At 36.9% G+C, this 23446-nt stretch overlaps 1 protein-coding gene across 4 annotated transcripts in view; it reads right to left on the bottom strand.

Moving 5' to 3' along the window:
- Positions 1-392: 392 nt before the first annotated feature.
- Positions 393-23446, bottom strand: part of LOC140798617 (uncharacterized) — a 33590-nt gene continuing 10536 nt past the window's right edge. Inside the window, exons 7-26 of one of the 4 annotated variants that reach the window (XM_073152547.1) lie at positions 23302-23381; positions 22136-22195; positions 20907-21006; positions 20752-20829; positions 16192-16259; positions 16048-16116; positions 15891-15968; positions 15723-15818; positions 14393-14463; positions 13808-13885; positions 13590-13683; positions 7351-7449; positions 4393-4610; positions 4185-4299; positions 2304-2435; positions 2101-2211; positions 1823-1932; positions 1636-1734; positions 1160-1349; positions 393-1047 (exon numbers count right to left, since the gene is read on the bottom strand). In XM_073152547.1, the coding sequence (XP_073008648.1) occupies positions 910-1047; positions 1160-1349; positions 1636-1734; positions 1823-1932; positions 2101-2211; positions 2304-2435; positions 4185-4299; positions 4393-4610; positions 7351-7449; positions 13590-13683; positions 13808-13885; positions 14393-14463; positions 15723-15818; positions 15891-15968; positions 16048-16116; positions 16192-16259; positions 20752-20829; positions 20907-21006; positions 22136-22195; positions 23302-23381 (2084 nt within the window). In that variant the 3' untranslated portion in view covers positions 393-909. Of the gene's footprint in view, positions 1350-1635; positions 1735-1822; positions 1933-2100; positions 2212-2303; positions 2436-4184; positions 4300-4392; positions 4611-7350; positions 7450-13589; positions 13684-13807; positions 13886-14392; positions 14464-15722; positions 15819-15890; positions 15969-16047; positions 16260-20751; positions 20830-20906; positions 21007-22135; positions 22196-23301; positions 23382-23446 lie in introns of all 4 variants that reach the window. The other 3 variants (XM_073152545.1, XM_073152546.1, XM_073152544.1) reach the window with 3 other exon arrangements.

The raw sequence follows: 23446 nt of genomic DNA, 5'->3' as shown, positions 1-23446 counted from the left end.
AAGAAATGAAATGGTCATCAACCAAATCACTAAGCTCTTGAAAATGCCAAAATTCAAAACAACAGGACATAGTTCTCTTATATTTTGCTAATTGAATTACAAACTGCATACTATTAGCTAGTGATTACTAGCAGCTCTACCCTTCCATGATATATTATTCTAGTTAAGTTTCTGTGACTCAGGAGGGAGCTCAGGATTGTGCAGCAGTGTCAAAATTTTAGTCCCCAAAATTACCCACAATAATAACATTATTAACATCCTGTAAAAGTTTGTTGTGTTCCACTTTTACTTAAGTCACGTGAGACAACTCTTTAAGCATTTTTTTCTGCGTGGATGTTGGCAGACCTGGAACAAAAAAAATGTCTTAAAACATTGGAGCTTATAATGTCACATGAGGAAGCACAACCTTTTGTATTGAGATATCACAAACTGCTATAAATGCTAAAAAGATTGAACTATTCCCTCCTTGCTGTTTTACAATAATCGAAGTTAACAAGAACCCACAAAAATTTTAGGAGAGAAAAAGGCTGCACGGATTTGTGCACCTGCCTTAGCTCACATAAGATATGTTATGCTTAATGAACATTTTACAATAGCAACAGCAACTATTTTATGCACTGCCACTCCGAGGGATAGGCTCATCAATACTTGATCGTCTCTTGCTTGCTGAAAAATAATATTACCAGCTCATTACGGTCAATGGAATTGAGGCTCAAAAATATGCAGGTTCCTGAACTTCACCCCCTCTGCTAGTGGTTCAAGCATTTACTTCTTCAATCCTTCCTCTTCTCAAATAGTTGCTGTAGTTCCTTTTCTTTGTAATCCAAAGCACTGACTAGATTGGTCATCAATAGATAAGCATTAAGTGCCATCATCTCACAGAATAGGGCTCTGAGCCATTTGAGGCATTTACAACTCGCTCTGGCGAGGAATTGCTAATAGCTGCCGTAGATTCTCCTCCAATTGACTCTCTGCTATCTGCATCTTCCAGCAGAGTTTGACAATTCTGGGTAGCTGCAGTTTCTTTGTCCAAGTCGCCATTGGCTTCTGCAGTTTGTGCAGTGGAAGCAGGTGAAGGTGTGTGTTTACTTTGTAATTCATTGTCATTGCTGGTCGAACTAGTAGCAGCAACAGCAACCTTAGCATCACTTATACGTACTTCGATTTTTGGCTTCTTTGCCAGCTTTAGGTCGTCAAGCTTGCCATCAGCTGACTTGCGCTTAATCTTCGATAAGTTCAAGGGTTCATCATCTTCCACAGAAGATTCAGGTTTCCTGGGCGGTGGATTATAGTCGTCATCATCGTCATCATCATCATAATCAACAAGTCCACCAGATCCAGATCCAGCCCTATGCAGAAATGAAAGAACATGTCAAGCAGTGAGAAAACAACAAAGAAATTTAACTGCAAAGAATCTGGAAACCAATAGATCAGCAGACCAGCAGACCTAAACTAATTAACAGCAACAATTTGAATTAATTCCTAGAATGTAGTGCAGTTTGTGACCTCAGGTTATGCTAAGTGGAAACTATTCATACCTGGTGCAAATTAGACCTGACAGAAACATGTGACTAGAATAAAGTACCATCCAAGAATTACAGAAAGTTGCTTTGTGAAAGGCAATGATGAGAGTACCTTAAAGCCGTGGAGTTGTCTTTCGTCCCATTGGGTAGACTAGAGCGAGGATTTTGATTTCGTGCATGTGGTACATGTCCCGCTGAGTCTTCTTCATCACTGAAAAGGAATTAAAGAAATAGCAACTTCATATCAATGCTATAGCAGAATCACAGCAACACCCACAAATACGGATGACCGCACAAACCTGTCCTCATTAAAGTATTCTTCTTCTTCTTTTCCAAGACCTCGTTCATCTGTCTTTTTATGAGCTTCTGCCATAGTAGTACTACTTTTTGTGTCACGATTCTCTAATAACTGATATGAAACAAATAGCAAAAGATTACCATTACAGATCTCAGAACTATTTAACGAAAATCAAAATAGCCCAGGAGGTGTAGCCTATGTGCTAGGGTTCTCGATTAGCATTTATCGCCAATTTAACTGATGAATAAACAGTTCTAAAAACTAGTTCACAGATTTCACCTGCTCATATCTAATTTTTAGGGCCTGGATACTCCCCAAATTCTCGAATTTAATAAGCTGGTCCCAGAAATTATCAACTATATATATGACAAGGGATTTGCTGAAATTGTCCTGCACATAAAACATTCAGATAAGAAGCCAAAAGCCCAAAACTAATGGAAATCTCCAAAGTAGCAAAGATATGAAAGAATAATGAATAGTACCTTCCGTATATACTCAAGTAGTTCAAGAACTCCTGAATGCAGCATGTTGTAACGATTGCCATTTTCAATGAAAGCCTCAACGACTGGTTTCAACAGATTGTATTTTACCATATGACGAAGAAGATGCTCATCCTAAAAAGAAAAGCCAAATTTATAACAATTAGGATTCTGATGTAAATAGAGAATCAAACTATAAAATGCTTGAGGAAGATATCTGCAGTCTTTTAATTAATGCATAATGGCAAAATCAGATAAACTGAAAAAGAAAAGAATATCATGAGTTTGAAGATCAGAGTATATTTCCCATTGTGGACAAGACAGATAGGGACATCGAAAATGGTATTTTTCTGTTCCAAAAAAATTTCAGCACCCCGGGTCCATTGTATCTATATATCTGTATATCCTTGTATTCTCATTTTATTGTTATAATATGTAAGATTATACATCAAAGCACATCTCTAACTTATTTATCAACAAAGTTAGCCATGACTGTAGATCATGAGTTGATTGATTGGATGAAGGACTAATTTAAATCTTCTTCACATTCATGGATCATTCCTATTAGGATAACATTTAAGATCAAATTTGATTACAAATAGAATCTTCCTAACCTAATAGAAAATCTTCAGTATGACTTATTTTTGAAATTGGAAAAATCCAAAAGGTATCTTCTAAATGTATCAGATTCTACTATTCCATTGAAAAGATCAGATATGCATAGGACAATATAGGTATTTGTGAAGTCTCCTATGAGTACTGTATTCAATATAGTGTGAGTAGAGCGTAGTATATCTATTCATCCTAGCTCTTAGAGAAGATATATCTATTTTAGGACATTACATCAAGGTCATTGATAAGATTAGACAAATGGTATCTTCACAACGTGTAGACCAACTCATAAAAAGGTACACAAGTTTGCCAAGGCATCAAGAAAGATACATGTACAGCAATAATATATTTAATTGTATACTGCTTACTAATTATACATATTTCTTAAGAATTGGAGTAACTAATGAGGTTCTCTGCTGTTTGACACTAGCTATTCTCACTTTACACATTCTCAAAGCAAATGTATACATAATTTCCTTGGAAAATCCATTTCCTTACTCTTTCAACAGCATTCTCCAAACTGGGTAGCTAAGATCACATTCACCTAGCGTCTTTTTTTACCTACTCACCAAGTATGAAGCTTTCAGTAAAATCATTATAAGTTTATAACATTATAGGAACTCCTTAAATGTAGTTGTCTACTAACTATTTTTGTTAACTGCATCCAACTGTGTTTTGTAGACAAAAGCAATCTCTTATCATAAGCCCTGTCATGGGAACATAAATGTTCAAAGATATAATCGCAACCACTGTTATGCATAACAGCATTAGATCCTAGATAACAATTTGCAATGTACATGTTCACTCGAAGTTCATTTGTCAAAGGTCAATCACCACATATCCTAAATAGATCCTGGGCAAAACAGGCCTTTACACTCTAAAAGAAAATTGAAAAGGAAAGGCTATGAGCACTTTAATGGAATATTGGCCCTATCAGACAGACTTCTGAGCTGCGTTAGTCAAAGGCATCATGGATATAAGCTCAACCCTGCTGCTCATGAGCATCAGAATCAAATTAGGTGACATGCATGTCATGCAAACCTCCATAGCACATATATCACAATGTAAAGGTGGGCCCTAACAATGTGATGAGAAAAAGCAAATTGTTTGAAGTTTGGACCTTAAAAATAAAAATAAAAACTGACCAATGACTTGGTCAGTTTTCAGTGTTGTTTTATGACATCCCACAAAACATACAAAAATAAAATATTTATGCATTTACTATATCAACATTTCAAATGGACCTATTAGAACACTGAAAAAACAACTTACATTTCGGGAGATAATAGTCCGTATAAACCGAACAGCTGCCACAACCAGAAACTTTTCTCTTCTGCGAGTTAAAGATAAAACTTTCTCTATGGCATTATTCATGAGAAAGTTGCACCTAAAAAATAGACATTGCAGCCATGTTCAAAGCAAGAATACTACAACTTAACAATATTAAGAAACAAATGAAAGAATTAGCATAGAAAATCACTTTATCCTGTAGGGATGATGAATCACGCAAAAACATAACAGCTCACAGATGTTTGACAAAATTTCAGGCTTAGTTGCAGCATGTGCTTCATCTCTTCTACCAATACCAGGTGATTTACCCACTGTGGAATGATTGTTTTTTGGAGGACAAGATGATGCTATAACATCTATCAATTGATCCAGATGTTTTTCATAGAAAATCTCTATAATTGTATCTCGCTGCAACAAGAAAAGTATTATCAAGTACCATAAAAGTGAACTTAGCAAAACACAACTAATAAATAAACAATATATTGCAAGGAGAAATGGAAAAAAAATCTTACAAGTTAACTCAGGTAATTATAAAACATGTACAAAACATGAAACCTCTATATCACCAAGCAGTGCAGAATTGTAAAGCACATGAATTGATTTGAATGCTATTATAAAAAATACATATAATTGCTCTGATACTATTTGAACTCGAAATAGATTTAAGTCACCTGAAAATTTTATAACAGTATAGTAAAATCAGCAAATTGAATAGACATAATTTCAGAAACAAAAAAAGTATATCTAGAACACCATCAGTAATAATTGACATGTAGAAATGATTTCTGTGCCAGGAAAATCATGAATAGCTTATGATGATTATTATCCAACACATTATCCTCTACACGGCATGCCACAGACACTTTTTAATATTTTGGCAGCTAATCAATTTATGAATGTATGCCTGCTTAGTTACAAAATGGTGGAAGAAAAGAGAAAGAGAAGCATCAGCAACTGATTATCCAAGCAATAAATACTAAAAGCACTAATACTTGTAGACAACAGAGTTGAGGAACACATATTTTGAAGTTTGAAACGTTGAATGACTTGCACTAGCAAGGTGTCAGGAGCTAGGGGTGTAAATGAGCTAAGCTTGAGTGAAATGAGACTAGCTCAGTCTCGAAATTAATTAAAGGTTAGCTCGGCTTGGCTCGAGACGAGTCTAACAATATGGGTCTTGAGACAAGCCTAACAAAATGGGCTCAGCTAAGCTCACTAAGATTATCGAGCTGACTCGACTTTTCAGAAAAAACAGTATTCCAAATTTACTTTATAGCTATAAAGTTACAACCTTTTGAGAGGTTGGTACATATAAATACCTTTCACAACTCTTCATTTCTCGATGCGGGACCAAATGCCATCTAACCAATTAAAAAAATTAACCCAAGTCATCATATTTGAGATTGAAGTACCTTACCAACTACTGTCCCTTTTGTTCAAATCAAATGCTAACCTAGGTGGTAAAGCACTAGATTCTCTACAAAACAATATTAGACTTTCCTTCTTCTAAGCAGTCTAACGTTAAAATAACAACTAAAGCGAAACTCCAAGAATAAAAAAAAACAATTAACTACTGAAGAGCTTGAAAAAGGAACATCCAAAATTTTAGAACTGGAAACACCAAAATAACATATTAGCCAACAGTGCGTATGAGCAACCACAATTAAGCACAGAAAACCAACCAAACTAAACAAAGTACACCATTTTAACCCAATATTATGTAATCCTTTATGGATCATTCTATAATAAAGATCAAGGTTACTTCCTACATGTCTTATAATCAAACTCGAAACTTGAAATTTAATTACGGAAAAATAAAGAGTAAGAGCAAAGGGCTAACCAAGGGTTCACAAGGAAGATATTATTACCAATTTGCCAATAAAACAAGTATCCGAAAAACAGGTACGGCAAGTACATCTGTAGTTATATTAAAATGTTTGTATTTCATATATGAGAAACATTTTATATCATCCAGAAATGGATCAGAGCTAATAAATTAAAAAAAGAAACAACTAGGACAAGGATAACTGATGTAAAAGTGAAGATATTATTCACGAAAAGAACCCTTATTAATAAAAGAAATGAGGCAAGAACATATAAGATCAGTGAAGCATTATAAATTTATAAGATCAGTGAAGCCCTTATAGATCCAAGCTTTTCCTCGACTACATGAGGTCAGATGGAGCATAATCAAAAGCTTAAAAACCCATACAAAATAAATAAAACCATTTAAAATAAAACAGCTGGAACATTTCAGCATTAGACAAGGACAAAATTCCATAAAATAACATCTAAATTAATGTCCAAAAACAAACTATCAAGAATGTCAACATAAAAAGGTCAAAATTTGCTAGGAAAAAAACTCTGCAGAAAAAAAGATCTAAAATAAACAAAACATATTTGAAGTGATCCATCTCCAATGAGCTAGTCATCAACCTAACCAAGTAGTCTTCAACAACTATCCTAACATAAAGCACAGATACAAATATGGTAAATAGGCACGATGCTAATATGCCGATTCGGCAATTCTCAAAAAAAAAAAAAAAAAAAAAAAAAAAAAAAAAAAAAAAAAAGAATATGATACATCTAGGATATGGCAACGAATTAACAAAACAAATATAAGTATTTATGTGCCAGGGACAACTAGTATTAATTTCTATTAGTTTACAACTATCTAAATCACTTGCTAACTTAAGATATTCATAGAAGAACCAAGGATTGGCTGCTAAACTCAATTAAGTTTTCTTATTTTTTTATACTGGTAATTGCTAGATGGTTTGATAGCAACTAATGGCTGCAAAGCAACTGGACTGCATCAATTTCACCTGCAATCATGGCAGCAGATTATCTCCTAATTGCTAATTGTTTTGTTCTTAAAGAACTAAACCAGGAAATAAATATCTGAGCACCATATATCAAGCATGGAATAATACTGCCATACTTTAGATATGAGAATAAGGTACACTGAAGTACCTATATTATAGCAAACTAGCAATACATACAAGTTTCAAATGGAATAACCATTTCTTTCCTGGAAAGCAAGCCAACTGATATGTATGTATAGATGTCAACAGTTAAAACAAGCATGTGTAGATCATCATACCAACATTGCAGCACTGAAAAACATTAGAGTTAAAACTTTAAGAACCTGTGATCCAGGCGTAGCATATGAGTCCACCAAAATTCGAATAATTTCAAGGAACTGACAATGCATGTCCTCACCAAAATCAGTTACCATACCTTTAACCTGAAAATACAAAATATTGTAAGATACATTTCATTATTATGACAGAAAATAAAAGGCTTCACAAAAGTTCAGATTTAACGCCAAGCATATAAAATAAGTAGCCTAAAGCATAACATAAAATCCTCATCAAACGTCAATTGGATTGAGATATATAGCAAGAAATATTACATAAGATCAGAAAGTTCAGAGTGGTTTATTTCAAATTATTTCAAATTCATCCAAAAATAACCATAGATACACATTGCATTTAACAGAAACTATTATCATACAGCTATTGACAATAACATTGTATAAGAAGTACAAGCATACAGGGAAGTTGAATTTATTTCTTTTGAAAGTGAATATATTCATAAATATTGCACACTAGCCTCAATATTGATATTCCATTCAATTTTGAAGACCCTCATACCAAGACATGTTGACAAGTATAAACTAGGGGAATTCTACATTTAATACCCTCCATTTTCACAATTTTATAATTTACACCCATGATTTCATTATTCATTATATCGCACCCTATTTTTATCTAGAAAATATCTAGGAACATACCCTGCTAATAGATCTTAGTCAGACTGCAAAAATATTCTTTATCTAACCTAAAATAAGTTAACTACACTAGAGATATTACCAAAATAGCCTTTCTCTAACCTAAACTCACCAAATATCCACACCTAGAACTCCCATTTCTTTTATTAGTAACATAGGTAGGGTCCTCATGAACACACATAGCTTTTCGGATGCCTGCCCATCCGCAATCGTTCTGCAACGACCAATTGGCACCAGCAGAGATGAGGATGTCAGTAGAGACCAAGTGGCGGAGGTGGACAGCGAGGTGGGGAGGGATCTCACAATAGGGGATGTCGTTGCAGCTGATGAAGGTGGACATAACGTAAGCATGAGCCCACCGGTGAGGGAGCCCTTGCGAAGAGACGGAAGGTAGAATACAATGCGACTAAGAGAGGAGCTGTCCTAGAGGAGCATGGCGACATGGGTTGGTTGTTAGAAATGTCCTCTATTGGAAAGCATCGAAGCTTGGTGACTATTTCACTGGGACTGGAGTGGCCATCCCTCTCGGCTCTTTCTGCGGAGGATGATGAAGGCTTAGTAAGGTCGGTAACAGATGATGAAACCAAATCAGCTCTCTAGAGTATGCCTAGTAGGAAGGCGCCCAAACCTGATGGCATCCAAGCTGAAGTCTATACCAGATTTTGGATCATTCTAGGTGATGATCTGTGCAAGGCAATTCACCACTTCTTCACTACGGCAAGCATGCCCAAGCAGTGGGGGAATACCCTAGTAATGCTAATCCCCAAGGACTGTCCAAGGCTTGTGAAGGACTACAAACCTATAGTCCACTATAACGTGGCCTACAAGATAATCGCCAAGATCCTAGATAAACATACGAAACCCTTACTGTCAAAGCTGGTGGGCCATAAGCAATCGATGTTCGTAAGAGGTAGAAGCATTGTGGATAACATTCTTCCTGTGCAAAAAATTGTGCACTCCATGGTGACTACCCGCAAAGGTGTTCCTAGCATGATGCTGAAAATCGACATGGAGAAAGAATATGACCGGGTGAGCTCAGAGGCGGGCTAGAGGTCCTCGACCGCATGGCTTTTCCCAACAATTTGCAAGCTTGGATCAAAGCTTGCATCACCTCACCTTGCTACGGACTGCTAATTAATGGGGAGACCACCGACTACCGCATTGCGGACTATGGCAGGGTGACCACTTTCACCATATTTGTTTATTCTGATCTCTCAAGTTCTCACGAGTCTTTTTGCTGAGAATACGGATGCAGGTCTGCTTCATGGCTTTAGAGCAAGAGGCACATATCACATCTGCTCTACGCAGATCTCTTGGTGGCTTGCCAAGCCTTAGCCAATGCAAGATGCATAGCAGATTGCCTTTCAAGGTTTGTTGAGATGACTAATCAAAAGATTAACTTTGATAAGTCTCAGTTGTACGCTCCCAATTGGATGGCTTCTGACACGACAACCGCCGTCTGCACTCATATCAAGCCGGAGGGTCAAGGTCTGCGAGTTCCGTCCAATGGTGGAAAGAGTGGGTAATAGATTAGCAAAGTGGAAACATAATGTGTTATCTATGGCTGGTTGGCTCGTGCTGCTGAACTCAACGATAATGGCAATCCCAACTTACTGGTTGGGATGCACTTGGGTACCTAAAGCAGTTCTGGATGAGATTGACAAGCTGGCTTGATCCTTTCGCTGGGGGAAAAGCAATGGGAAGGGGCTGCACCTTCAAAGCTGGGAGGTTATCACCAAAAGCAAGGAAGTCAGAGGTCTAGCCGTGAAGAAGCTTGAGTTGGCGAGGAAAGCCTTGTTGGGGAAGTTTGTGTTCAAAGTACTCAACAATGGTGAAGCCACAAAGCATTGTTGACCCATGGAGCGGCCTTAGCACAGACCGCTGCGAAGCTGAGGATGGGATGCCACAAGTTGATAGGAGATGGCAGGTCTACGTCAACTGCCTTTGACCCTTGGGCATCGCATATACCGTGGAATCGGCAACCACGTGTTATGCACCAAGACTTAATGAACAGGAATCTAAAGGTGGCAGATCTCAGAGCTGGGAACGAATGGCACCTTGACATCATTTATAGGTTGGGAGGATGGGACCTGGCGTTCGCTATGGCCTCCACCTCGTTGGGCAACGCCACCGCATCCAACAGGTGGATTTGGTGGCCTCACATAACAAGAGTGACGCTCTTGAGATCAATCTATCGTTTCCTTCTAGAGTCAGCTAAAGTGCCGTGGAAAGGATGGAAGACTCTTTGAAGTCTTCTAGTGGTGGCAAGGATCAAAACCTTTTGCTGGAAAGTAATCTAGAATCGACTTCCGACAAAGCTTATCTCCATGGGTTGTGACTGAACTCAAACCCACGGTGTGGTCTTCGTGGCCTCCACCCGAAAATGGTGGACCATCTCTTCTACTCATCTCGGGCTGCACTTGAGGTTTGGGAGGTGCTCGCCGAAGAGAATCAAGAGCTGGTAGATTGTGCTAATGGGCTAAGTCCAAATTGGCCCTACGTCAGGTGGTCCTCGACTGCTTCCATGGATTTAACATGTAAAGGCATCATTGCTTCCACTCTTTGGGGCCTATGGAAGCAAAAAAATAACAAGGTGTGTCGGGGAGAAGTTGAGCATCCCAAAATGGTGGCAAGATGGGCAAAGCATCAGGTGGAGTATGAAGTCAAGGCTAGTACAGAGCACCGGAATGACAACAAGTAGTAGCCATCAGAGCCAGGATGGGTGAAACTAAACACTGATGGCTCATCTAGGGTTGGTGCTGCGCAGGCTGGAGCGGGTGCGATCCTTAGAGATGAGACCGGCATGCTTTTAGGAGCATGCTGAGAGCCGTTCCATTATGAATCTGCGCTAGCAACAGAGGCTTGGGCTAATAGGTCTAGCCTCAGCTTGGCGGGTGGCATGAGCCATGTGCCGATAGAAATTGATTCCTTGGAACTATCTAAAATTTTACAACGGGGGGCTTCGATCCCTTGGCGTATCCATAACGTAGTCATCGACTTCTTAGAATGATAATAGGGATTAAAGATGCTAAGATTTCACATGTACGTAGGGAGAGGAACAAATTAGTTGATTGGACAGCTAATAGTGATAGGTTGGTCTCACAATGCTTTGTTTGGAGGCCAGGTGACTAGTTTCCTTAGAGTTTGTAACATTCTCTCTGACTCCCTTGGTACCCTGGCGTTCCAAGGATAGAGGACATAGCCTATGATAGGTTTAAAACTCAATATGGCTCTTTCTACACACAAAAAAAAAAAAAAAGATATCAGAGTCCAAGATCCACCTAAATATAGTGAATCTGCTAGTTTGCAAGTGCTATGATCTTCAATTATGAGGTTCGACTAAGGACATAATAAATGATTCAGGGATCAAGATGGGATCCGAGCAGTCCATATCGACTATTTCGTATTGGACTATTTTTTTTTAAATTATGTAAAACTATTATAAAATGTAGGAAAATCCTAAAATTTTCATAAAAATGATAGAAAATAGAAAATAATTCTTCTCTATCCCTTTATTTCAGCAACTATTGCAATAAAGGAGAAAGGGAGATAGAGGACAAAGATGAGATGCAAAAGACATAAAGGAAAAAGGCGACGTTGGAGAGAGGAGAAAGTGACATCAACAAAGAGAGGAGGGAGGCCACCAAACGAGAGGGGAGAGAGAAGGCAAAGAGAGAAGAGGGAGAGACAAGTAGGGAGAAAGTGGAAACCAAAAAATAAAAGACAAAAGACAAAAGACGCATTGAAGGTCAAGAAAGCTAGCAGTTCACTAGCCACCAAGATCGCAGGATCAGGAGTAGGGAAGATGTGCGTGCATGCATGTGCGAAAGTGAGTGAGAGAGAGAGAGAGAGAGAGAGAGAGAGAGAGAGAGAGAAAGATGGGAAGAGGACAATCAAGGGGATATCATCTATCCTCGCGGGTCGAGTCTGAGTAAGATCCAGTTTTAGAATAGATCAGACACAAAAAAAAATGAAATCAAGTCATATTGAGTGTTTCAACCAAAAGAGCCAGAATGTGCCTAATAGTACTCAGTTTCAGCCGAATAGCCGAAACCAACTCAAAACCAATCATTTGGCCAATCCCCATCTATTTTAGTCAAGTTATATCAAGATCGGTTGAAACTCCAATCCATGGGCTCAATATAAGATTATAGTCACAATGAAACCCAAAAAAATCTATTATTATGCCTTTTCTCTTGCTTTATAATAACAGATTTGGGTGAAATGGGGCAGAAAATTTACCTCCATAATATTGTCTCAAGTATATTGCTCGTATGTGTACCCTAAGGGAATGACATTCTTTCGTATCACTAGCCCCTCATCTTTTTTAATGGTTCGGGTGTCACTAGAATTACTCAAGGCTAAAGGTAAACACTACATGAGAAGGAAAGATTCAATGTCGGCAATTAAACTAAGGAATTATAATATTAAAAAGACATATTAATTGAAATTAAATCTATATAACTTTATACATTTTAAAAGAATGAGTTTCTCTAGCATTCGTAGTACAATTGCGCAATAGTTTTCTACCTTCCAGATTATATAGAAGAAAAACATAAACTATGCAAGTAATCCAGTGCCTCTAAAGGGGCATTTAGCTGGAGAGAGTAGGACTTTCAGGTATTACTACATAAATAATACTAATTTGGAAGAGAGCAAGTATGGGAAAAAAAAAAGATCAAACCATTTCCCAACCCTTTCACTATCTTAAATCTATCCTATCCCATGGAATGCATGCCTTCCCTCTCTTCTTTTCTCTTATAAATACCTTATAAGCTTGAATTAACTCCCCACACTACATTTTCTACAAAATCATATTATAAGTACCAAAAAAAAACGCTAGCACTTGTAACTCAATCCACTCCAACTAAAATATGACAACTAAGCAAGATAGTTGTCTGAATCATCATTTTTTACTACTTCGAGCATAGAAGAAATGAAGAAATAGTAATAAAAGTTTAAGTACTGATATTCAGTGATGCATCATGACAGCTGGCCATCTAGATCAAAGCTTTTTAAGTCCATTTTTCGCTGACTTATAAATCCCCAAATCAAACTTTTTTCTTCTTTCTCCTTCGTTCTTAATGTGGAGAGGGAGTTCCTGGAGAGGTTATCTTAGGCTGCTTAGACTTAGCCTGTAATGAATTGGGTTGTTCTTCAGGAAAAATTAACTTAAGCAGTGTTTGATACAAAGGGAGGAAGGCAAAGGGCACTGGCACAGAGGGGCAAAGGATCAAAGGAACTAGCATTGGGCAGCGCTCAAGTTAGACAGTAAATGTGGATCGAACCAGAGGAGTTTCTTGTCCCTCTCCTTGATTGCACTCACAGCATCTCTCTCTCCTGTTGTGGATTCATTGGCACAGAAGAACATGCTGGTGGCAAGGGCCAAGGAATATTGTACTTGGTCTAAAAAGCAGAATATGCACACAGTTCACACTTCACAAGATTTCAAAGATTGAAACAACGTAGAGAAGATGTGAAGTGAAAAAAAGTTTTCGTCAAACCTAAAGGACCTTTCAGTAAGTCCAGAAGATTCATAAGGTAGCTAGACAAAAGTAGATACTAATTGATGAGAAAATAGCCAACTTGCTTACCAGAAGTCCAAGAAGAGAATTCCCTTCCTGTAGAACAATATAAGATCTAAGAAGGTTAGGATCCTGGTTAAGGAAGAGTATAAGGATGTCTGTCCTGCATTTTACAGGGGAATTAATGTTAGATGACAACAGCAATCCCAAAAATTAGAGAACAAATTTGATACACTCTCAGATAATCATCTATATGTTTTATCTAGGACAAAAGGAATAATAATTACCCGACAGACACTAGCTTCTTATCCTGACTCTGCAATACATCAGCAACGATGTCAAAGATGCCTTCATTAGCAAGATCCCTGTGAAAATTAGATAATTAAAATTTGGTGAACATTTAAAAAAATGTCTCAATATGCCAAGAAAAAATATGAGAAAAGAAATTCTTAGCTAGCATGCAAGAATATCAGAACAAAAATAATGCTCACAGTCCGTGTAGGAAGAGTTAACTGTATAATTTGGCTATGCTAAGTTCACATGCACTAATAGATATCAATGGCACATAAATAGCAAGGAAACCTCATATAAAAAGTTACATGAAGTTCCCCAATTGCCCCTAGTTTGGTTACTTGTTTATGTGACAGCACATGTGGTAGATGACATATGATGATTACACACTTGTCAGCTGATTTCCCTAAATATTCTAGGGTTTCTGTATTATATTCCTATCCACAAATTTGATACTCCATAAATTTAAAAGATGTTTGGAAATCCACTAACAAGGTAAACTATCATTGGGAAGGGAAGACGACACCCAATCAGAGACAAAAATAGATGAGGCAGCAGAAAAGACAGAACACATAACATACCGAAATAACCGCAATTGTTGTACCAGCTGCAAGCTTTTACTCAACGAGCAGAACTCTTGCAAGAATAACACCTGCTCCAGCATAAAAGATACATGACATCAGAAAAGATTTATTACATGGAACAGAAACTAAAATATTAATTTCACATTACATAACATATAATTCAGAAATTCCTCGATAGTGATAGAAATCTTACAAAATACACACCGGGAACTATCACTTAAAATGTCCATATTGCACAAACACTTTTCCTGTAAGAAAATTTTTGCATTTTATATACAGCATGAACCGGTTTTATCCCTCCATATAATTACAGACATAAGATAAGTCAAATTTCTATCAATATTTAATGGTTTGATTAGCGGCCATCTGTTTGCACAGATATTTGTACTACTATCATGAAGAAATTAAAATGTTATACTTGTGTTTCCACTATTTGGAATACATAATAAATCAGTAGTGTTTTGCACCTCTATATGAAGATATAAGAAAAAATATTTGGAACTGGGGGGATTGCTGCAATGCATTGTATGAGAGTAACTAGGCAGCAACAACAGAGAGTTGCAGTTCTAAAAGAAGTACAAACTTAACCATGTGCAAAGCAATTCACTGATTCCTGGATACAACATTAAGAAAAGACTTTCCGAGCTCATCTTTGAAGCATGAACTGTAATCGGGATTCTCCTTAAGACTGTACCACTGAAGTTTTGATGAAATGTTTCTAACTCGTATACTTCTTAGATCAAGGACTCTTATTGTAACATCAACTATTACCCCCTTTCAGACCAATGTTAAATTACTGCATCATTGTAACAAGATGTTAATTCGTGATGCTTAGAAAGAAGGGTGTCCAATTGTACCATGCTCCAACCAATGAGCGGTCTGGTGAGGGAAAGATGTGTGCGGCCTTACTAATGCACTCTAGCCGCTTCTCTAAATTACATGAAACATTTGGTCCCCAAATAAGTCAGGCACAATCTCCTGATATATTTGTGGTAAATAACCAAATATAAATTCATAATAATTCATTATTTTCCCAGTACTGGAATTTTGTGTTAACTCCATAGTACATTTAAGTAATTAACAAGCAAGTGAAAAACAATGAGTGATCAGAAACAAATCATCTTCTTACTTTGCGTCTTCTGTGAAATGTATCCAAAATAGCAATTGTATATTTAAAATAGAAACATAGCAATGTTATATTGGTCTTCACCAGCAATAACTACTATGCAAAAATCAAATAAAGCATAGCTAGTTAAAGACAGAAAATAGTCCAAATAAGAAACATATGAAACTCATACAAAGGGCTTTAGGAACTATTGTACATTACCAAATCCCTTTTTGATTCAGCAGAAATAACAGAAGATCTCATCCTGGCAAACAGTTCTTGAATAAAACAAGCGTCATCTTTCAGCAAAGAAATGACCTGTACCAGAATCACGCATTTTTAAAATAAGGAACAATTATAAATTATATATATGAAAGTTGAAATCCTCACCACAGCATTGTTTGCATGAATTATTGAATTAAGACTTGCTATTGTAGGCTCATCCAATATTCTTGGCAAAACAACATCCTAAAATCAGTGGAGAAACAAATAAGAATTCACATATAACAAGATTCAAGTAATTGACTATCATTTAGCACACACTGACCTTTAGATAGCCAACTCTGTACGACTGATGTATCTTTGACAACACCGAATTATTTTTAATGGGAATGGCCTGTGAGGTGAATAAAGGTGTACTGTTAAAGAAAATATAAGTAGGCAAGCTAATATGAATCTCAAAATCAATTACCTCCTTAAAAACAACATGCCCTTTGAGAAAAGCACGATGATCCTGCACCTTAGTGACCTCTGGATCATCTGTTTAAACAGAATGAGGGAAACAGGACACGACTAGTAGTCAGGATTTCATAGTTATGAACGAAAAGTACAAAAAGAGCACAATATAACAATTAATCAACAATGCAGAAATTACTAGCATCCAACAGGTACTAACATTCACACACCATGTTGCATGGCAAATTCTTTCATCACAACAACTACAAAGCCTTTAATCACAACTATTTAATGTCAGCTGTATGGATCTTTTTTCTACATTCATCTTTATTTAGTGCATCATTTTATGTCAATTAAAGGTTCAGTTTGGTCTTCCTCTCCCTCCTAAGGAACCTTCAATTTCAATGCATTCCTCCATAAGCATTAAGTGCTCTTCATTAGTCATATTCAAACTATCTTAACAAATTCTCATATAATCTATCTTCTATAGCTGTTGCCTCTAACTTCTGACTAACATTATTGTTCTGTGTTCTATCTTTTCCACTAACACCACTCATCCGCCACCTTAACATTCCCATCTTGGCGACATCAATATTTGAATATGTTGTTTCTAGTTAACCAACATTCTAATACATAAAGAATTGCTAGACTTGCAACTGTTTTATAGAACTTCTATGTCAATGACACCACAAACATACTAGAAAGTAGAAACACTTCCCAACTTCAACCATTCTACTTTAATTATCATGCAAGTTCCAGCTCAATCTAAGTTTCATGTAGAACTATAGTTCTAAGGATAATTCATTCTCCATGTTTATATCTTAATCCACTAAACTCTGATCTACTAACTCTAACACCTTTAGATTCCGAATTTCTTTCAAAATACAACTAATGTAAAATTCACTCCTATATTAGATTAATAATAAAAGCAACATCCCCATGATTCCTTCTCCACTTCTTATGTCTTAATTTACTAATAAAAGTCCATATACTCGATCTCAGATCTACTTATCCTAACACCTTTAGATTTCAAATTTCATCTGTACACTACTAGCATAGGATTAACTCATACATTAGATTGATAAATCCACAAATTAAAAGAATATCACCAACAAATGACAAGCTTCATGTAACCTTATATCAAGCAAATTATATTCATCAACAAGAAACTAATAAGATCTAGTATCACATATTTAGTAACATGTGATGGAGAATGTACCACAAACAAACCAACTTTGCAATAAAGGTTAGTACACCAAAGATACAAGACCACATTAGTGGCTCAGTTAGAAAATGTTACTGCACGGCCATATCATTATACTATGGGATTAAGCTTCTCTTGGCTCAGCGTAATTGAAATTGGAAATGACAACAAAGAATAATTTATAAGTCATTACCTATGTCTCTCATCTAGACTATTTCCATGTTCAGATGAATTACTGGAGGTTAATCTCAATTTGCATGAGACAAAATTACAGCCAAAAAGTAGATTGCTCTATCCACGAACCAGCCTTGCAAACTAGGCAAATCCTTCTATTTACTTTTTAAATTTTTTAGGTTGGTTATCTGGGAACAAATCTAGAGTGCCGGTGTCAGATTGATACCCAACAACAAAAAAATTTTATCCACTTAGGAGCTTCTCAAATTTGAGTTCTTTCCTAGAACACATTGTTGTGAAAAGATTTGGGTAATGGATGACTAAAGTAATCTCATCAACCAAATTCCAATGGAAAAGACTGAATATAAAATGGAAAAGGAAAAACAATGTGGTTAGTTCAGCATACATACATACGTACATATATATCCTTGGAGATCAAGAGTAGAACTCTAGTTAAAATATTGGATGATTGCAAGAAGCCATTAATGAGGATTGGAATTAAGATTTGCAAAAAGGTACTAGAAATACAAGCTTGTAATAAATAATTGCATTTAAGGCTTGCCATAGGAGCCCGGGATGATCGTGCTTGTGCCACGACACTACATGACATGGCACTTATCGGTCGTTCCGCAAGAGTAGAAGCTCCACCCATCACCGATCCCATGCGAGAGAGGGAGAAAAAAGAGGAGGGAGGGAGACTACTTGCCATCGCCGCTCGTCATCGCCCTACGTTTGTGTGCCTCTGCAACTTAAGTTAGACCCGCAAAGAGGATCATTTTTGTTCGACCCGTCCATCATCTTTTTCCTCCTCTAGTCGTGACGGACGATGGCAAACAAGACAGCGAGTGGTAAGGGCGAGGGCGATAGCAATGCAGTCCACTGCTATGAGGTGAGATGAGGGGTGATGTGCGGCACCCCCTCATGCCACGTGTTGGTACACCACCGGCACAACCATCATCAGTAAGAAGGATGGTCGTGTTGAGCCACAAGAGAGGGAGAGAAAAAGAGGAAGGAGACTACTCGTGTTCGCCCTTTGATGCTTGCCATCAAGCTTGTCGTCATGCTTGCAGCCTTGCTCCTCGTTGCTCGCATGCACTAGCTAGAGGAAGAAGACATCGCTGGCGAGGGTGCCTTACAAGTCAGGTGAAGTTGGGTCGAGTCGAATAAAAATTTAAAGTTATGAATCATGGGCGAGCAACGACGAGCAAGACAGTGAGCGGCGGTGGCAAGCTCGACAACAAAGGGCGAGGGCAAAGGCGAGCAACAACAACGAACGGATCGCTGCTAGGAGGGGTGTCGTGTGGCACCCCTCGTGCCACGTGCTGATACGTCGACGACATAATAAGTGTCGACCACGGCCATCGTTGGGTAAGAGTAACTCAAATCTAACCTCCTATGTGTAACATTTCAAATGTTGAAAGAAGCTAGGTCATGGATCACTAAATCCCACATTTAGCATGCCGATGTCTAAACAAGGCAAATAACAATGATATAGCGCTATTGCATTAAGATAAGCAAAAAGGTACTAGAAATGCTAGTTCGTAATATATATTGCATTTAAGGCTTGCAATAGGAGCAACTCAAATCTAACCCCCTATGTGCTGCCAATTTAATTTATATATGAAGTTCCAAATGTTGAAAGAAGCTAGGTCATGAATCACTAAAAATCCCATATTTAGCATGCCAATGTCTAAACAACGCAAGTTGCAAAAACATAGTGATATTTCTTACAGATGCTTTCAATCAATCTGAAAAAAAAGGTTAAGTTTCACCCTTAACATATCTACTACTTTAGAAGCACTTGTTCTTCTATATCAAAATTATGTAAATGCGCAGACTGAAAAGGAAAAGCACATAATTGTTAGAATCCACAGCAAATTCCAGCTAACTCAATCATGTTAGGAAGCCAGGCTATTTGGTAGCTTAGGCTAGTTTACTCTATCAAAATATGAGATGTACTTATCAAAAGATATAACGTGCAAAATAAAAGCCATATCAAAACATAACTCAAGCAAACAGTCAATGAACGCCTACATGAAATAATACCAATTATACATTCTGAAAACCCTTATACAAACATCTTGTACAGAATACAGATTTAAAGGATTGCTCAGTCACCTTAGTAAGTTGCTTTAATTCTAATACTTACAAGAAGTTCATATAAAGCTGTCAACTGAGAAATTAAAAAAAAAACTCTATGCCTGACTAACAGATCAATTCTCCTTTTTTCAAGCAAATGCAGATTAACATGCTGATATAGACAAATGATTTCACCTAGAACAAAAATTTCTCCAAAAAAGTTAAAACTAAATTTATTCAGTTTCTGCATGAAGTAGAGTATTTGCATAGCACAAGTTTCAACATAAGAGTTGTAGACTCTGTTAAGAAAACTGCTGACCATCTGAATTGTGTGAACTGTGAACTCTGAACTGTGAACCAGCAAAGAACTAAGAAGTCAGTATCCCATTATGGAAGTGGTAAAATTCATAGGTTAAGTTTTTGATCTTTTACTTAGTCATTGAAGACCATAATGGCATCTCATATGCAACCATTACATTTATATATACCTGCAACATTCATCTATCAATCAATCCATTTGTATTGAAACAAAATGGTTTTTTCATTGAATCATGAAAACAGTTTTAGATAAATATATGTGATAAAATGCCAACAAGGAAGAGGCAGCACAGATATATACCCGCAATATTCATCTATGCCAACATTCATCTATCAATCAATCCATTTGTATTGAAACAAAATGGTTTTTTCATTGAATCATGAAAACAGTTTTAGATAAATATATGTGATAAAATGCCAACAGGGAAGAGGCAGCACAGATAGCATCATTGACATCTACAATGGGTATGGATAAAAGTAGGCATAAATCACAAAGACCTAGTCAGCCTTGGAAAATGGAAACAAGAATAAATAAATAAACAGATGAACAAATCAAAATAATTATAATTATAGTGATCATATTATTGATAAAACTATTATTATTATTATTATTATTTTATTATTATGATAATCATAATAGAAGTACAGAAAGTGACGTCCTACATAAAGTGATGATATTTGGAAGCAGACATCAGTAAAAGATTGAAACAAAATGTCGGCATCAAGTCAGCTACGTCCCTGGTCAAAGTTGGGGGCAAAAAATGGAAGCAATGATAACCAACAAAAATGAGATGATCGTACATTCAAGCGAACCAATAATATCCAAAATTAACTCCTCGGAGAAGATCCTATCAAAGATTGAAGGGCTGTTCAGTAGAACTGCAAATGACCAATAGAAAATGTTAATAATGTTAAACAGGAAATATACAAGGACATAGATAAGCAGAAATACTCACTGATCCCCTTGACCAATCTGAAGATCATGTGGAGGCCATCCATGTTTTCTAAATCCTCACACATTCTAAAGAGGTCCATTAACTTTGGAAGAAATTCTTGCTGCACAACATTACAAGGACAGTGAAAACATTCAATTATAAATGAAACCAGTGTAGTTTAGATGTACAATAAAATCAAGAATAAATAATAATGGGTTTCCTACTATTTTCCTCCATCTCAAGTGAGTATTTTTTCCCCCTTTTCTGATGTGAGCATGCCATATCAACGCTATTAACAGTCATGAATCTAAATCACATGAGTATGTGACTAGTATTCAGATGATTCATATAGAGAAAATTTAACAGTGAAAACTATGTATCTAGTCGCTATTATTATTCAGTAAAGGCCAACCATCCTTTGGTTGGATTCCAAACAGCAAGGACACACATCAGTATATCACAAAATCCACATAGGGAAGATGTGATTTCAACAATTACAGGACTCCTAGTTGCGAGATCTACATGAATCTTCATCCCCCTCCCCATAGACCTCCCAAAGTTAATCCTCGTCTATCCTTAAAGCTTAACCATCCCTCCAACTCATCAAGATTCTTAAGTAACAAAGCCAAGACATCAACCCCTAGCCTCACTCCACCTTCAGTACACAGACCAAGAAGAACTATCATTTCACCATCCCCAAGAGCTCTAGCCTATTTTTCTATCTGACTAAGACTAACTAAGATTCAGTCAAGAGATTGTCCTAAATCAAGTTTAAGGACAATTAGGATATAGTAATGTGACTATCACAATAGTTATCCATAGAAAAGCTTGCCAATAGCCAAATAAGAGGATTAAGGGAGTTGATTGATTTTCATTTTGCAACAGAACAAACAATCTTACTAGAAATTTTCATTTAACACAAAACAAGCCAACAGATATCATCAACTGAAATTCAACAGGACAAAATTAACATAACAAATCACTCTCCAACAATATGCATGACCAGTTGAAGTTCCTAACATACACAAAAAAAAATTTCTCTGCCCATCAACCTTACCTTCTCTCTAAGCCATCAAGAACCTCTTCGCAACTTCTTTCCAACAAAGAATTATTAAAGATGAAAAATGATAAATATAATAAACAATATATAAAGTTTGACATAAGATTCAAAAGAAATATATAAAAGCCATTTAATACCATTCTAACTGACCAATCTGTAATGCACAATAAATGATTTGCAAGTTGCTTACATCTTGTGATATTAGTTCTGCCACACGCATCTGATCTGTAATGCTGCACTCCACTATAGTCTGTAAATTATGGTCGACAACCCTTAGGATATCGAGATTTCAAAATTTAAAACAGACAGCAAACAAAATTGGAGGAACTAATTAGAAAGGCACAAACTAAAGGCAGGTATTAGGCTGTAACTAATATACTGAAATTCTAAGAAATACAATAATCAAAATAATGCAGGATTTGTGAGTATGGAAAAGAACATATATAAACTCCTGATACTTGTCATGATCTCCAATAGGATTTACTTTACCTAGTTTAGCTACTATACCAGTGTTAACTGAGGTGTTGACTTTTATTTTGGCAATCGTATTAACAGCCTTTAGTTATCATAAAATTATTAAAAATGTGATTATCCTTTGATCCTATCTTGGGTATAATTGTCTAGTAGTTAAAGACTTGTGCTATGTATTCATGAGATAACCTTTCACTCAAGGATTGCCGTGCTAAAGCCTGACTAGCACGTGGCAAGAGGGCTGCCACACGACATCACTCCTAGCAGTGATTTGTCGCTGTGTGGCGGTCCTAGAGATGATTAACAACTCCCCCATCCTCTCTCATCATCGTCGATCCCTCCTCATCATCTATCGCTCCCACCCCATCGATGCCCGTGCCATAGCAAGAGAGGGAGAGATGGAGAAGATGATGAACCTTCTCTTGTTAGAGCATGGGCATGGCAATGAGGAGAGAGCAATGGCAACAGCTTGACGAGGAGAGGTTGTCAGTGATGGAAGCTCCACGGCACGATTAGTCCCCCTGTCTCCTCTTTTTCTCTCATCTCTTACATGAGGGTGGCAATGGAGTGGTCCTATCTTGCAGCACAATTGGCAAGTTTCGTGGCACGTGTTGTGCCCAGCCAACAACCAGCACAGCAATCCCTTCTTTCACTACTAACAGTGAAGCTAGATTTTCATGCTCCATAGGGCATTTGGGTTTACAACCAGTTATATTCCTAAATTGGAGTATGACATAGTAATACTAGCACATTTTAAGTTTTCAAAAACCTTAAATTCCACATAAAAGTTTTGCTAAAATAAGGTGACAAAAAAAGCAATATTTCGTATTATCATATTCAGCTCCAAATAGATGCAGAAAGGCAATCAAAAGAGATTTTTCACACCTTCAAAACTAAAGGAAGGCTAGAGAGTTCAACAGGTGGAAGCTCTCTCAATTCACTGTTAACAGTGCGGAATGAATCATCTGCAAATAGAATGATAATGATAATCAGTAATGCAGCCTTGATCATTGGTAATTCAATAAGCATA

Source organism: Typha latifolia, chromosome 12 (assembly GCF_019914945.1).
Source record: "Typha latifolia isolate L0001 chromosome 12, TyphaL0001v2, whole genome shotgun sequence".
NCBI lineage: Eukaryota > Viridiplantae > Streptophyta > Magnoliopsida > Poales > Typhaceae > Typha > Typha latifolia.
This window is presented reverse-complemented; position numbering and strand designations above follow the sequence as displayed.